We start from the raw sequence: 17,719 nt of genomic DNA on the forward strand, positions 1-17,719 counted from the left end.
TTGTATCTCCCTCCCGGTTTAAAAAGCAGCACATCCAGGTGCAGCACTTTCCGCACCGCTTACCGGTCTCAGTGAGCTTTCTTCACCTCTCTAGTTGTGGAACTTCCACTCAGCCAGCTTTCCTGCGGTTCTGGGTGGTAGTTGTTCTGCCGTTTAGTTGTGGTTTTGATGTGGTTGTGAGAGACAGCAAGTATAGGTGATTACCTATGCCACAATCTTGGTTTCTCCTCAAAATTCTTTAAAAATCTGTGGACCTAAGCATTTTGTATATTTCAAATATAATCATTTATAAATATGTTACAACATATAGACATATAAAAATATTAAAAGTATTAAGCATCTATTATTCTATTTTAAATTATTAGCAAATAAATGAATCAAGGATGGTCATATTTGAGAAAAAATAAGCACCATCTAAAAGTGAAGAAAGCTGCATTCATTGTGATAATTAAGGTGAAAATGAAATCATCTTATTTCATCTTTTTAAAACAATGAATATCTTTTTTAAAAGTGGCAATGTTTTTGTTGTTGATTGTGAGTATATTTTCATGCAGGCTGCTCCTGCTTCTTAGAAAGTTTCTTCTGACCTTAAAGTCCTTAAGGAAATGTTGAGAAGGTAGTTACAACAAATCCAAATATTTCCCCCTCTTCCTTATCTTTAAATAATCCCATCTTTTTTCATTGATGTGTTGCAAAAGCTTTAGGAAAAAAAAAACAACAAAAAACCTGTTCTGGTTTTTGGCAAGGACTGTATTCTGTTATTGTTAGCAAGGTCTGGGTTTTGTTCAAAGAAAACATTTCCGGTTTGTTGTCATTTCCTTTACTTTCATTATATATACACACGGAGATTCCAAATGGAAGTTACTGTATCCATTTCCGCCTCCTATTCCACACATCCAGAAAGTCTTTGAACTCGAGAGAGATTTACTCTTGGAATAACTGGTCTATCGCCGTGTCTTCTTGAGGCTTTTGGAGGCTTGAAGGATTGTTTTCAACTAGTGCTTCCTGTGCACTTCAGCATGTCACGCAGTGTGTCACTCCTGGGGACGTCTCAAGGTCTGAGTGGTTCAGAGGTCAGAGTTTTAAAAATGCCAGCACAATGGTTTTAGATAAATATAGGGTGGCCCAAAAAAAGTGTATACACACTTTGAATAATTGTAAAGGCAGTGTTTATTAAAATACATTTCATTTTCAAAACTGAGCTACCAGCTGTTAAAGCGTGTGTACATTTTTTTGGGGGTGGGGTGGGGGGGAACACCTGTACATGGAATCTCAGTTCTTTAAAAATAACATGATATACCAATACAGAGAACGAGTATTTCCGTGCACTGAGTACATGGCTGGGGCTAAGTGAAGACTCAGAAAGGCCCCGTTAACAGGGGGTAGCAGCCTGTGGTGAGGTGGCCCACACTGCGGCCTGCCAGGGAGCAGCCAGAGAAAGGTAACGTTGGCTCCCACGGCCCTTCTCCAGCCCAGAATGGGGCTTCTGGCTCTCCTTTCACAGTATGTGGCTTCTCGGAAATATCTGAGTCAGATCATTTGTTCTTGACATTTCCTTAAAATAAAACAAAGCAATATAAAAATTAACCCAGCCCAGCTGGCGTGACTCAGTGGTTGAGCATCGACCTATGAACCAGGAGGTCACGGTTCAATTCCCGGTCAGGGCACATGCCTGGTTGCCGGCTCCATCCCCAGTGTGGGGAGGGCAGGAGGCAGCCAATCAGGGATTCTCTCTCATCATTGATGTTTCTATTTCTCTTTCTCTCCCTTCCTCTCTGAAATCAATTTTAAAAATATTAAAAAGTAGTCCAAATTCTTTTAGACATATTTTACCCAGCTCTTAGGAAAAAATATGGAAGCTGGATGGAGACTCAAGTACTTTCACTTGAACATACCCCATCTTTTTTATTCATTAAAGAAAATTCTGTCTATATGGGGATTGAAGTCAGAATATCACTCAGGATGATGTACCAGAAACCCTTACATTTAATAGAATTTCATTCCACCCTAAAATACGTAGATCCTTATGTGTTCTGAGTAAAAAATCATTATGGAGCAAGATCTTTTTTTTTTTCCCCCTGTGTTTAATCTTTCTTTTCAATTTGCCATCTCCAAATTCAGTCCTAGGAGTTATTATCATTGTCTTCTAGAAGGGAAAAAAAAATTACTTCTTCTGTCGTTCCTTAAAAATTACTGTGTCATTACTAAACAAATTTTTTCTTCTTACCTTTCCCTTACATATTGTGTCCACCTTCTTCTTTTCCTTTCAGTTCTGTGTTGCTATGGCCACCTCACTGAGAATCGCCTGGTGCTTTGGTTTTCACGGTGGCCCTAGGGGAGGGGTGGCAAACCGGCTGTTCCGTGGGCAGCGAGCTCCCTGTTGGCCCTCAGATGTTAAAGGTGGGGATCCCTGTGCCACAGCCGCACTTAGCAAAACGTATCACTACTCAGAGTCATAATCTTTTATGGACTGTTTTATTATTAACTGTAAATCTTTTTGTTCTGAAGCCCCGTGCTGTTGACCCTACAGCCCAGGCCGTCTAATGCTTGGAGTTGCCCAGTCACGTATTTTAACCTGTAGATTTTCTACAGAAATACACATTTAATCTCCATTTCATGTTTACCCAGAAAAGAACATCTAATAGATAAAAGTTTTGCCTTTTTTTAAGTAATACAAAGCAGGAAAAGTAATGGCGTGTTGGGCAGTCCTAACTCCACACCAACAGCTTCTAGATGCTACTTCTGAATGTGTACTGAATGTTTACACGAATCAGCTACGTCGTCCAGGTAACCTGTTATTGTGCAGGGCCTACAGGAGTATGTTGTGGTAGATGGTGATTTGTTCCCTAAGTGACAGACATCCCCCCCCCCATTAACTGTTAGTTTCAACCTGCTCCTTTACCAACTTTTTAACCAAATATATTGATCATTGATCAATTTTTAACAGTGTTTGCCCTTTTCCACTTCCTTGGCTCACTTTTTAATGGAGAGGCTTTTTCGTAGTAAAATGACTCAAGTTCTGGAGAGTTAGGAAGTGAGAGGATGCAACATGCGCAAACGGGCTCCTTTTGTGGAAGAGGTGGTAACTGAGGACTGTACAGACGTGTGTCAGAGACGACCACATTGTGAAGCTGTGTTTCATGTATTTTTCTCCCTGGGAAGATTCAGACTCGGCTCACCCTGTGTGGGGCTCCTCCTCCTGGGCCTTCCCTCCCCACCACCCTCTCCCACCCCTCAGTCACTGCAGCCCGAACAGGGTGCCGGCTTCATCCACCGCAAAGCTGGGCAACTGCTGAGAATGGGTGACCTGCACAGAAAAAGAAAAGGAGCTTAGGGGACACCATCCCAACACTAAACATTACATCCCTCGGCACGAAGCTGCAGGGTGGTCATCTGCCCTCAGAGCATGGGCACAGTTAAAGATGACCAGTGTTATTGGGGATCTAAAACCATTGAGCAAGCCCATTCTCCATGGGGCATGCTCCGAGTTTGGTCTCCCCTCCTTCTCTTCCAGAGGCATGGATGCCAATCTAGGTGGCCGTAGTGCCACCATGAGCTTCATATTTGTGTTGAGTTAGAGGTTGGCCAACACCTCATGGCCTCATTACCCTTCCCTTTTCATTTGGGCTTCATAATAGTGAGGAGCTTGCCCCCAGGAACAGTGGGTCCAGGCAGTGGAGAAGGGTTAGGATTGCAAATTGCCCCATCCCCGGTGTTGTGGAAGTAGGCGAAAAGTGGAGCATCTCTTAACTTCTAGAGAGAAGTAAAGACCAAAATTATTTTCACTTGATCAACTTCTCAATTGATACAGTCTTCCTTCAGTGTCCCAGGATCCTGCTTACTGAAGTGGCTGCTCCCATCCTCCCTCATCCCTCCTGCCCCCTCCCTTCCCTTTGTTTTGTCCGTTCCAGGCATCATGATTCTGTGTTGTCCATGAGTTGCCTAGATGCTAAGAGACCACACAAAGGCAGCTTAGCGGGTGAGAGTGCACACTGGACGCCAACCTGCCTGGATTCAAATGCTGGCTCCGCGCATGGCACGGACAGCTATCTAACTTCTCTGTGCCTGAGTTTCTCCATCTGTACAAAACATAGATAATAATAGTGGTAGCTACACCATAGGGTCCTTGTGAGGATTAAGTGAAGTTAATACACACAGAGCACCTTAGAATAGTGCCAGATACTTAGTAAGCAATACACGTGTTCCTGTTTTACTGTACATGTACTAAGAACTTGAACATGAAATGTCTTATTTAACCCGGATAGCACCCTTATAGAGATGGTATTTTTAAACCTCTTTCCAATGATGAAACTGAGGCTAGAGAGGATATTGATTTGAAAAAGGTCACTTGACTCTAAGTGGCCAGTATGGCATTCAGCCTCAGATCCTTCCAACTCCAAACTCTGTGTAACCCACTGCACGCCCACCTCCTGGCCTGAATGGACATGAACTCGGAGCATTGCAGCCGTGGCTTCTGCAGCAAAGCCTTCCGGTTGTCCTGGCCAGGCCAGCCCCCAAGGTAGCTCTGCACCCCTCCCGTCCTCAGCACTAGTCACGTGACGGTTCCATTTCGCCTGTGCACACAGGCCTCTGCGCTCCCTGAGATCTGTTCCCAGGCCTGGCATAGTGTAGGTCCTCACAGTTACTGTGAACCCGAGGGAATGAGGGCAGTGTACGTGTTTCTCTGTGGCAGGAAGGGTGATAGTCTTGATACCCTTTAGGGGGACCCTCTTGTGACTCATGGAAGACTCCACATTTCAGACCAAACAGTTCCATGGGCTCCCCTGGACTCCCCGATGTCAAGGTAACTGCTACAGCCGGCGTGACAGTACCAGGCAGGCCCAGTGCCCGCTCTTCACCCTGTGCCCAGAGCCAGCCTGTGGTGTTTCCATGTGAACGGTCCACACGTGGATGTCACTGTCGCCTCCTGTGGAAGCTTCAGAACTAGGGAGGTGGGGACTGAGAAATCTTATGCTCTGGGTTTGACCAACAGTCCTCCAACGTCTCTACATCTTCACCAGTAAAAGTGCCCTGACTCTGAACAGCTTTCTTCATGGAAATAGTGAAGCTTAACCTAGTCCCTCCAGCAGTCAGCTGGCCCTTCCAAATCAGAGTAACCTTTCCTTCATTTATTTTATTCAAGGAAACGGCACGTCTTGCCATCCTGTGAGGAACGTATCATTTATGCACTTCTTCAGGTAGACAGATGCAAATTAAAAACAGCTCACATTTATGGAGCACTTACTGTTTGCCGGGCACAGTGAAAAGCATGTTCCATGGAGGATCTTGATCGGTCCTCACAGCTCCTCTGCGAGCTGTGGTTACTGTTATCAGGCCATTTTAGAAGCAAGAAGTGAAGGCTCCGAGAGTTTAATATGTGTGCAGGGTCACACAGCCCTCAGTGGGGGAGCTGGAATTCGAACCCAGAACTGCTTCCTCTCAAGCGCATGCTCTTGGACTCCATGCTGCACGGCCTTTTTCTTTCAGTGTTTGTACCGTTTACAGGTTACGAGATGTTCTGCATAAAATGGCGTGTCTCCCCATTCCCCAGTGCCTGCTAGCCTACAGCCAGTTCATTGTTAAGCCTATTAAATTGTCTTTGTGTAAGATATAACTAAAAAGAAGCATCGATCAGATGCTCAAACCTCAGAGGGAAGGAAGGGGAGGGTGGAGGTTGCGGGGGAGATCAACCAAAGGACTTGTATGCATGCATATAAGCATAACCAATGGACACAGACACCAGGGGGGTGAGGGCATGAGCAGGAGGGGGGAAATAGGGGGGATAAGGACACATATGTAATACCTTAATCAATAAAGAAAGGGAAAAAAAGATAAAAATAACAAAGAAAAAAAATGTATGCAACACAACGTTGCATTAAACCTAGCCTAACTGTCCTGTAAAACAATACGTTTATTAATGTATGTTTTACTTTTTGAACATATTTATATGTCTTTCATTTTATCTTACTGTTTCCTTTATAACATTTAATAATAGTAACCATAGCCTTGCAGCGTTTTTAGAAACCAGCACCTATCATGGGCGTCCTAGGCTTGTGTGCCCTCAGATCTTTTCTTTCCTGTGATCTGTGGGTTTGCAGGGGGCCTGATCCCTGCGGGCTGTGTTTGGCTTCTGGGATGGTTCAGCCAATCAGAAGCCCTGATGGGAGATGGGGGTGGGGCTTAAGGAAGAGCTAGGGTATTTCTACCTCCTTCCCTCTTCTGCAAGCAGCTGCCTCTTCCCTGTGGCCCCAGCTCCCACTTATGTCCTTTTGTCCCTATCGCCTCAGGGAGGTGGTGGCCGCCAGCTTTTCCTCTCTCTGGCTTGCTTTACTGCTCCCTATGCATTGTCCACCACCTGTGTACCCAGTTCCCTCGATGAAATTTTTCCTGTTATAAGTAGGTATTGCCAGTTCTTAGACGCTGCTGGATACTCCAGCATTCTCACGTGTGATCACAATACTTCTTTACAGTTTATGTTTGAGGCATGGAAGATGGATGGTGTGATTGGGTTAGAACCCTCTGATTAAAAGCATCCAAAGGCTTTGTGCTCACTGTGGTTGTGGTATCAGTGGAAACCCTGGCTGGGTGTTTGTGTCCCTGGTTCCAGCCCCCGTACTGAGAATCACTCAAGTCAGGGCCTCAGTTTCATGGAAAATGAAGGTGCTCCCGGTATCCTTCCGGCAGCCCCATTAGCTGGCTTTAACTCCTTCCGAACCAAGACAATTCTAAGACGCATCTCCGGATCTGCGGGGACCATCGAGGTGTCTCCTTCGGTGAAACGGCCCTTGACTCCAGCCATCTGCCCTGCTAAGGCACACTGTTGGTCCCCAAGGGATCAGGTGCCAGCATGTGGTGATCCAGGGCAAGCCTATCGCCACTCTGGGAAGAACCTCGGACAGGCCTTTCTGATTCTGACCCAGATGCTTGGTCTTCATTTGGGCTTAACACACTCGCAGAACATATAACGCAGCAGTAAAATTCAGTGCTCAGCTGTCCTGACTGCGGGCTTAACCGTCTCTCAAATACAATATGTCATGTATTCACCTGACGTGTAAAACTAGCAGCAGAATGTGCGTATGGGACTTGTCTGGTGTAATATACTTTCTCTGTTTTAAGCACAATCTTCTTATGGTCTCTAAACACCATTTTAAAAAATACATTACCCAGCATTTGTGTGTGTGTGTGTGTGTGTGTGTGTGTGTGTGTGTGTGTGGGGCTGATGCTCTGGGTACCTTAAATAACTTTAATTTACTAAACTTCACTCCTCCTCCCCGACCCCCAGCCCTTTCTTTTCAGAAGATACATTTAGACAATCACCATTCTCCTCCAATTCAAAAGACCTGCTGCCCAGCGACTCTGCGATCCACGGGAGAATACCAGCGCCAGGTATGGAAACACTGTTGGCTTTGCTTCTCCTATTGATCGCTTAAAAATTACTTTTCTGAAATGTGTGAATTTTCAGAGGCTTTCAGCGAATGTGTTGACGTTATTCATATGAAGAAGCCAGGTTTTTAAAAAGAGGGAGGAACTCAATTTCAGCAGCCACAAAAGTTCATTAAAAGGAAATGCAGACCGTGAGAAAGCTCTTCGTCTGCTTCAGCAGCTCATTGTTGTTTACCTGCTGATGTTTCATTCGTGTAGTGACGTTCTTAATCTTTGAAATAGCGAAGTGTGACCTGAAAATCATTTGCTTTTCACGTTGTCAGTATTTCAGGGAGACAGCCAGGAAGGTAGGGGAGGGTGGTGGCCCAGGCGGGACAGGTCAGGACCCCGTGGGGCGTGGGCCACTGCAAAGACCGCGTCAGTTTCCGTGGAGACAGTCTTGCCCCCAGATTTCACTCTTCTTAGACTGTCTGCGTATATCCATCTATCGCTCCTTTTTGCCATTTGAGCATCGGTACGTAAGTTCTTACCTGCTCTTCCTCTTTCCTTTCCAGAGTAAAAAGAAAGATGTGTTTGCAGTCCCCTTATCAACAGCATGACCGTCCTCAGGGCTCGTGGGTGTCCTCAGCGTTATTAGGAAATGAGGACATTTGAGAACCCCTGTCCTGCAGCCGGTACTCCTTACTCACCCCACCCCCACCCCACTGACCCCAACACCTGCTGTGGTTACCTTCCTTCCCAGCCACAGGGAGAACTTCAGAAGCTCTCGGTGGCCTCCTTTGTCCAGGAGAGCGGTGGGAGCCCATGGCTCAGTGCGTGTGCAGGAGGGTCTAGCAGCAGGGGTGTTGGCTGGGAACCCCTGCAAAAATAAGTCCAGGTGTCCTCCACACAGCCGAGGAGCCGGGTAGCAGACAGCTGGAGATCTGAGCAGTGTGCAATTCGGAAAGAGCTAAGTAGCATCTTAGAAACGTTGGCTTGGGCCTCGCAAGTCGTCGGAAGGGGTGTCTGACAAACAGTTGGGAAAGGGCAGCTTTGTTGTCCTTCAGTCTTGTGATGGCAGATCCATTTCTTCTCATCTCCAAAGAGTCCAGGGACCGGCATGCTGTTTAGCTCCACAGGACTTTTCAGTCCAATCACCATAAATAACACACGTCCACAAAAACACATTACCTGACACCCGGTGCCAGGGGCGGAAGGAAATTCCGCTTAGTTGATGTCTTCATTCTCAAACAGGGCTTTTTGAACTATTGTTTACTTCCCGCAGTGTCCTTTTGAATAGCCATCTCCCTGGTCCCCAAATTATCGCCCTGCTGTTAAGTTGATGGATTGTGACTTTCTAATGTCAAAATAACTGCCTAGGAATTGCTAGTCGGAGTGCTGTTACCCATCCAGCCCGCGCCCATGATGGATGCGCCGACCCTGCATTGCGGCCTCAGTGTTGGTCTTGGCTGTATTTTAAGAAGGGTTTACGGTCACGTTACAACTCGACCTCAAAGAGCGGTATCAGCACATGTCTCACTGTGTACAGGCGGAGTTTATGTGATTTGCTTGGAAGATTTCTATTACAAATGAGATAAATTCACACTTAAAAAAGTTAACTTATTTTGAGGGGAAAGTCAGCATAGCGGGGATTTTAGAAACGTAAATGCACCATTCTGAGGGAGAGCCAACCTCTGTCCTTCAGAAAGCCTCTCTTCAGGCAGAGGATAAGCCAAGTGATGTTTACATTTTACTAAAACCCACAAGTGAACGGGGGCTTTTTACAAATAAGCAAGGTGGCCATGCTTGGCAAGTGGCGTTAAAATGAGAAAAGTTAAAAATGATAAGGACAACCTGTGAGCACGAAGTTCCTGTAAGCTGAAGACATGTTTTGTAAGGAAAGCCTCAGTAATTTGACCTAATTGTGGAGAAGACCAATCTGAGTTAACAAATTATTGAAGTATGGAGACTTCCAAGTAAACATTTCTTTCGAGTTCGGGCAGAGATGACTGGACATGATACCCCTACTAAATAAAGCCTCCCCACTCCCTTATCCTCAATTCGGAAACCCAAAAACTCTCCCAACCACTATTTTTAAAATAAATTACTCAGTGATACAAATGAATGGGGGCCTATTTACAGTCTTTACGTAATAGACCAAGGGTAGAATTCATGCATTTTGTTGCAGAAATATCAACATACAGTTCTTGATTATAAAGGCCCACTGGAGTGTTGCAGAAAATATGCATTGTGCACCATATTATCCTCTTAAAATCAGAAAAAGTATGAATCCCAAAGTACATCAGGCCCCAGGGGTCTGGGATATGCTGGGCCTACATTTACTCTAGTACTCTGCTGAAATGCTATGCTGGGGACAAGGAGATTTGAAGCTATAGTTGAGGATCTTAAGTTCTGCGGTATAAGAGTCACGAATTCATACAGAAAATTTTGAAAGACCAAGTGGGCAGCACATTGCTGAATCGCTGGAGAAGACATGACAAGAGAGCAGAGTTCAGTGGGGACGTCGTGGCGCTGGGGCAGCCTTAGTAATGAGGGCCTGGGTGAGAGGGGAAGGGCGGGGAGAGGCAGGGGTGGTTGACTGGGCTGGGAGGCTGGCTAGCTGTGCCATGAGCAGGTTGAGTTAAGGAATGACAGTGACTGTGCAGAAATGAGGAGGCCAGGAAGGAGACAGCTGGCTTTAGTGACTAAGCAGAAAATAATTTGTGGTTAGCATAGCAACAAAAGCCCCAGAGTCCTTAGAAATCTTCTGTTGGGTGCTTCCAGCCTTGCCATTAAAATATTACTTCTATTCTTTATGTACCTTGCAAACTTCTTTCCACAGATATTCTATAATAACAAAAGTGTAATATGCTGATTAGACTGGATGTCCTTCCGGAGGACCTTCCGGGCAAAACCGGGGCTGAGAGGGAAGCCCGGGTCTCGGGTGCCAGAGGGAAGCTGGTGCCGGCAGCTGGGGGAAGGAAGGCCTACTCTTGCATGAATTTTGTGCATCAGGCCTCTAGTGCAAAGATAAATGTCAGTCCGGAGAATTATCTCAGGTTCCCAATTAGTAGAGACTGTAATTAATGAGATTACATGGGCCTAGTTCCAATCTAAGAAATCCCTTGCAAATGCTGAGAACCCATAGCATTCATTCAACAGTATAGACTGGTATATGTTTATATCCCTTCTATCCATGGGATGAAATTCTTTCCAAACACTTTGGAGTGAGACCATGGGGCAGGGGCGCTGTCCCTCACAGGAGGCTCACTTAAGGCCAGTGCGTGGAGAATGAAGCGGTGGGGGATAGCTAAGTGGGGAGGGTGGGGAGGAGTGTGGGCTGTGGAGACATCGAGAATAGCACAGTTAACTAGGCATGTGCCTTCGGCAGATGGTATCTGAGACACACAGCTGCCACCATGCCAGAGAAACAGCATGAACACAGAGCTGCACGGTGCCTTGGCCTCTGGTGTTGCCACTATTTTCTAGAATGACTTTCCTGCGAACCAAAGAATGCTGGAGAGCCCAGACCTAAGGTCTTTACTTGCCGTGAATGTCTTAGAGGTAGCACCAGAGTCCTTAATAACACGATGATTTAGAAGCTGCTGTCACCTGCCGGAGCGGCGTGGGGACGGAATAACCCTTCAAGCTGTGAACAGATGCTGAGTGCACCCTGGGTGGTGGTGCTGCTGGTGGTGATTTTGCAAAAGAAAGAGAAGAACTCTCCTGTTCTGGGGCAGAGAGAATCACAGGTCGTGTGTGGTTTCGTGCACTTGGTCTAATGCACAGCTGTCTCGCTCTGTGGACGAACTATGTGAGTGAAGAAAGGTTCTGAGTTCGGGTGCTCGTCAGGGCACGGAGGGCGGTGCTTCTGAGTGGGGAGCAGACCCCTGCACCTGTAGCTGCCTGTGTCTGCTGCGAAGGGAAGAGTGTCTGTCTCAGCACGGCTTTCAAACACTGTGACGTTTGAAGTCACAGACTGTTTGCTCTGTTTTAAGCCAAAACACAATAACACAACCCGTGCGGGTGTGAGGGGAAATGTGGGTCTCCGTGGAATTCTTGCACAGCATTCGGAGTCACTGGTGCTTCTGTTTGTTATTTCAGATGGGGCTCAGAGTTAGTGTAGAGCATATCAGCAATTATAGGTGTAAATCCCGACTCCCATTATTTGCTAACTTCTTTTTAAAAACCCCCTTTCCATTGTTGTTGTTTATAATATACAAGCAGGGAGCAAGGAACATGGGGAAAATTTAGTTCCTTTTAGGACCTGAGATGCCAAGCAGGATCTGATGTCAAATGAAAAAGCTGCTTTGGAATGGTCTGCCTTGTCCCCAGGCCAATTCTTGATCCATTGTCCTCTCTCTATTCGCCCATCAATCTAATAGGAGTGGTACCCTGTCATACACTTTTCTGAAATCTAAATAAATGATGCCTTGAATTAGAGTGCCACCCGCAACTAACCCAGCCTGCCATGCTACTGGCCAGATATGAATGACCTCTTTCAGACAGTGGCTTAAAAAAATGTGCCCGTCACTTCTTTATATTAAGACTTCCCAACTCATCCCTCAAGGGAGACACATACAAAGCTGCCCTGGATTACAGCAAGGCATTTTCTTCAATCCTTTTTCAAACATACCAGGTTCTTTTTACATTCAGTCTAAGTCACGGATAAACAATAGAACATCGGGTATTGTTGGCATGTATCATTTTGTAGCTTAAGCTCCTTTTTGATTAAACTAATTTATTCTGTACAGAAAGGGAAGCTAATACTTATCAAGGACCTTCTAAATTGTCAGGCACAGGACCTATGCCATCTCATTTAATTCTGTAAACAACTCATTCTGACAGAAGTTATGCTCAATTTACAGATGACTAAATAGAGGTTCAGAGAGATTTAATAACCTTTTCTAGTTTATTGATATGTAATTGACATATAACATTGTATTAGTTCAAGGTACATAGTATAATTTGATGCTTATATTGCAAAATGATTACAACAAGTTTAGTTTACATTCATCACCTAACATAGTTATAAATTTATTCTTGTGATGAGAACTTTTAAGATCTACTCTCTTAGCAACTTTCTTTTTTAAAGAAATATTTTTATTGATTTTAGAGAGAGAGGAAGGGAGAGGAAAATAGAAACACCGGTGAGAGGCTGCCTTCTGCATGCCCCCTACTGGGGATCGAGCCCACAACCCGGTTATGTGCCCTGACCAGGAATTGAACCGGCAACCTTCTGGTGCACTAGCTGATGCTCCAACCAACTGAGCCACGTGGGCAGGGCTCTCTTAGCAACTTTCAAACATACATTACAGTATTGTGAACTTTAGTCACCATGCTGCACATCAGAGTCCCAGGACTTATTTATCTTATGACCAGAAGTTTGTACCTTTTGCAGAGAGATTTAACAGCTTGTTCAAAGTCGCAATGTGGGTGAGTGGCAGCACAGGAATTCAAACGCAGAACTGCACAGTACATCTTCTCTCTTTCTGCCCTGTCACGGTGCCCACTAAGTCAGAGAATGCGTCACCAGCGGTGACCACATCTCCCCAGTGTTTGCCCACACGTACCCACATTTGGCATTTGAACTATTACTGATGGATTGCCTTCAGTGTGTGTGTTGTGTGCCACTGAGTCCGCTCTGACTCCTGGTGACCCTATGATGAGTGATGTCCCCGATGTCGTGTCCTCAACAGCCCTGCTCAGCTCCTGCAGACTCATGCCTACACCTTCGTTTATGGAGTCAATCCATCTCATATTTGGTCATCTCTTGTCCTGCTGCCTTCTGTTTTTCCCAGCATTATTGTCTTTCCCAAAGAACCCTGCCTTCTCATGATGTTCCGTAAATGGAACAGCTTCAGTTTTGCCTCCAGCGATGTTTCAGGGTTAATTTGCTGTAGGACCCACTTGTTCGTCTTTCTGGTGGTTCGGGATATCCATAGAGCAATCCTCCAACACCATATTTTAAATGAACCCTTTTTTCCCCTATCAGCCTTCTTCACTGTCCAACTTATGCCTCTATACATAGGAATTGGGAACATAGGGGAATGCCTTCTTTTAGATAGGAATCAAAAGTAGTCCTTTAAGGCATTTCAAAGAATTTACAAGATAAGAATGTATTATTTATTTATTTATTTATTTATTGCCTCTATATTTTTAGAGAGAGATCAGTCTGTTGTTCCACTTATTTATGCATTCATTGGTTTATTCTTGTATGTGCCCTGACCGGAGCTCAAACCCGCAACCTTGGTGTGTCAGGACGATGCTCTAACCAACTGAACTACCCAGCCAGGGTTTGTACTATTTATTAATAACATTCTAATTCTGTTCTCTTCCATTTCTATTTTTCTTCCTTTAATACTTTGCTGTCTGGTGATCATAGTCACTTGGGATGTTTCTTTCAGTTATGAAAGTTAAAGAAACTGTTCATGTTTCTTTTCAGTAATCTTTAATGGATCATTTGGGCCATAGAAATAGCTTCATGAAACTGTCTAGAAACCTCCTGGTTAAATAAAACTTGTCTCGCTGAAGTGAGTGGTGATCTGGTCAGCAGCGGCTCAGAGGAAAAAGTTCTTCACCAGGAATCAGGAGAACCCAGGGGTAGTCCTGGCCGGGTTTCCAGTAGAAAGAGAATGGGAGATCTCTGACCTTCTTCCACATCCCCTCCTTCAAAAGCTCTGCCATCCGTGACACTTCTGTGACTTCTGCCCAGGTTCTTTTATTTTCTTTGTTCAGCCAAAACTATATGCTAGTACAGGGGGAGATCCGAGTGGAGTCTCGGTGCGTCCCCCCTGAATTTCTACCACCCCCACCAAGACTTGGGGAAGGAACAAGGCACCATAAGTGATGCTTGAAAGACAAGGTACTCGGAGTTGAGGGTGGGACCAGGAAGGGGGTGATGGACATTCTGTTTCTTTATCTGGCTGCTGATTACATGCAAATTCACCAAGCTGTGTGCTGATGATGGTATTTCTGCATTTGGTAGGGCTGATTGGCTCATTCACAAATAGGTGGGTCGGGATGCCAAGCATTCGCCTCCAGGCCATCGATAGCCAGTGCGCATTCACTTCAGAGACCACGACTGTACTAATGATGACAGCGGTCTTTCAATTATACAATTTCCCGTTTGCAGGACCATTTCCTTCGGTAGCACGAACTCACTGCCCTGAACCAAATGGCATGTAGGTTGATGTAGCTGATTCCTGTTGTGCTTCAAATTGAGGCAGGATTCTGCCCTGTGTATGGTGTTTTGTTGATATGCCTGCAGTAGGTGAGCTCTAGTCTGTCAGCTGTTTACCAGAAGGAGAAGTTTTCACGGTCCAGATAATGTTATTTCAGACTGAAAATGGTGGGCTCACAACTAGCCCGGTCTGGTCTTAGTGTAGGTGAGTTCCCAAGGAGCGCTACTGATGCCATTAACTCTGTAGAGAAAGGTCTCACATTAAGCGGTGCCAGCTCTGGGTCCAGTTTAGTTCTTGTCAAAAATGTAACTAACTGGGTGTCTGCAGACCAACAGTTGCAGGGGTAAGGCACATGTTTTGGTAAGGGCAGTGACCTATCCCATGGAGACATTTCTATCCAGTTTAGCTGCATCACCTGAGCTATCTATAGAAAACCACAAAGACTGAGAGGAAAACTATGGTGTTGGCCAAGCCTCTTTATCTCCACCCAGATAGCACAGGGGTAGAGTCATCGTGTTGAAGATAATCATCAACACTTTCATGTTTGTGCTTTGTGGGAAACATCCAAAGGCCTTTTTAAAACCCAGCGTGAGGACTTTGTTTCTCAGATACACGTTACCCACTGAGGCTGTGGTCAACTGGGGGAGGGGAAGGGGGAGGGGGGAAACGCCTGGGAACTTCCTGGGACCAGGGATGAGTTGCGTGTGCTCACATAAAATATTTTGCACAGCATTTACATGGCCTCAGAAGGGCCTGTGGTTGTGTCGTTACTTTTGCAGACTGTTGAGATCGATGCCTTGAGAATGACTAGTACTGTAATAGACCAAGCTCTCAAGTATGCGTAATGGATGGTGGAGAGTGTTTGAAAACCACAATGCAATGAGCCTGGCCTCAGTTTGGGACTGGCTCCTTCAATCTGCAAGGCCCTTTCCCTGTATACACAATATGTTCTCCCATTCCTTGGCTATGAGTTGCATGCGATTTCTTCTTTATGTTTATTCTTTCTCAGGGCAGCAACTGCCCTCTGGCAACCAGGGGAGGGGGAAAAAGCCATTCCACTTGCAAACTAGACCATCTATTTTCATTCAGATAAACCCATCCTATATTCCCATACATAGGCCCAACGGGTGCCTCTCCAAGGTAAGAAAGGCACCCCCACATCACACCACAGCCCTCCCTTGATGTAGCTACTGGAGTGACAGTCAGGAGCTGCAATTTTGGCCCTATGGTGTGTTTCCTTTAGCAAAGTACTTATCATTTATGTTTTCCATTTATCATCCAGAAAAGAAAGATGTTAACTAGAAACGCTGAAGGAAGGGTAGTCTTTGCATTTGCTTAACGATATCAGGTTCACCACATCAGCCACTGGTGGTCTATTGAGATCCCACACAGAGGTCCCTCGAGCTCTTTAAATTCAACAGGTCCCGAGCTAAATGGATCATGTCCTCCACCTCCCAACTGTCCCCATACCTTCCCTCCAAAATTCACTAATTAAATCCTCCTCTCCATCCTGTTTTTTCCTATCTTGGTGGATAGCATCATCACCGGCACCCCCCATGACAGACCATGAAGTTGGACACCTTTTGTCTGGGTTCCCCCAAAACAGCTATGCTGTTTGTGGAACTAATGCTAAACGTTTTAAAAGAGAGATCTGATGAGACTTTGATTACAAAACATAGTAAAAAAGATGGTTTTTAAATACAGATTAAAATGGATCTGTCTATAAATACAAGGTGTGCAGTAAAGCCCTTTCCAAGTATAGCTGGTCTCACTACCATGCTGAAGCTCTCTTTTTAGAATTAAATGGTTTATCTTGACAGGAGAAAGATCACAGAGCTAGTGTGCTTGTGGTTTCCACCTTAAACACAGACCTGACAACCGCCAGAGAAAGTCTAGGGCAGCTTTTCTGAGGGCAGATAGGAGGAGATGGAGGTATAAGAAGCCTTTAGATGATTTGATGTGAAAGTCCAATCCTGATTTTTCACATGTAATAATAGACTTCCCAAGCACAAAATCTCACATTAATCTTATATCAAAAACCTTGGAATTATTTCAAAAAGAACTTTTTTCCATCTGTGAGCCAATCACTCCATCAAATGAGCTTCTCTTTTAAAGTAAATTATTTTATTGAGGGACAGTGTTATATTTTGATCCCAATAGGGCAGAAGTTCACATAGGAGTGTCTCGTAAGCACTCATGGGAAACTGTGTGTGGGGCAGATTTGAATTCAGATCTGACTGTGTCTGAAATTCGGGAAGTCCACGAAATGGAAATAGTTCTTTTTCTTTCAAATTATTTAAAAGTTGTACATGGCCTTTTCCTCTTGCCTGGGAAACAAGTCCCACAAATTTTCTGCTACTTCCTCAGTTGTTTCTTACACATGGAGAAACAGTTTCCACAGCTCTCAGGCTGCTCACCTCTCTAGTCTTGCACCTCCCCCCGACCCCCACCTGTACAGGACACAGCAGGGCCAGGCCCTAATGGCCTCGGAGATGCCCCCACACAGCCACGTCTGCTCTCAGTCTCCTATATGTACTCCCAAATGTTTTTGCATTCTGTCTCATCCCAATCTTTTCCTTCCCTCCTTCTATTATGAGCCATTGTAGAGCTTACATGAGGCAAGACTTCTATTAAATACTGTTAAGCATGTAAATAAGAAATGAGTTCTCTAAGTTACAGAGAAATACAATGTTCCATGTGGTTTTGTGAACTTGGACCCCGATGTCCCATTCTAGGAATTGAATACAAATAGACTTGAGCAAGTCACACTAAAGTATGTGGACAAAATTAAGGTATATGGACAAAGATGTGTTTTGTGGCAAAAAGATCTGAAAACAAACTAGGTAGGGAGCTGGTGAAATGAGCCATGGGACATAGGATGGAAAATTTCACAGCTATTAAGGAAGTTAATTTTTTAAATGTATTTGAAAAGATGTTCCAGATATATTGTTAGATTTTAAAAATAAACAAAAAGCTGACTGCTGACAACATGTGTGACATGACCCCATTTATGTTTAAAAAACACACACAAAAAAAACAGAGGTGTGGTACATTTTATGTGCCCATAATGGGCTTGCATGTGCCAAGATAATTTCTCAACAGATAAACTGTTAACAGTGACTACCACTGAGGTGTGAAAGGGACTCGGATGGGCAAGAGAGGGATAGTAAATG

The 17,719-nt window shown here is 44.9% G+C and overlaps 1 protein-coding gene across 1 annotated transcript in view; it reads left to right on the plus strand.

The window, feature by feature from the left end:
- Positions 1–17,719, plus strand: part of ZNF827 (zinc finger protein 827) — a 165,725-nt gene that overhangs the window by 100,261 nt on the left and 47,745 nt on the right. The window contains 1 exon segment of the mRNA XM_054717698.1: positions 7,283–7,386. Within this exon segment, the coding sequence (XP_054573673.1) occupies positions 7,283–7,386 (104 nt within the window).

This window comes from Eptesicus fuscus, chromosome 6 (genome assembly GCF_027574615.1).
Source record: "Eptesicus fuscus isolate TK198812 chromosome 6, DD_ASM_mEF_20220401, whole genome shotgun sequence".
NCBI lineage: Eukaryota > Metazoa > Chordata > Mammalia > Chiroptera > Vespertilionidae > Eptesicus > Eptesicus fuscus.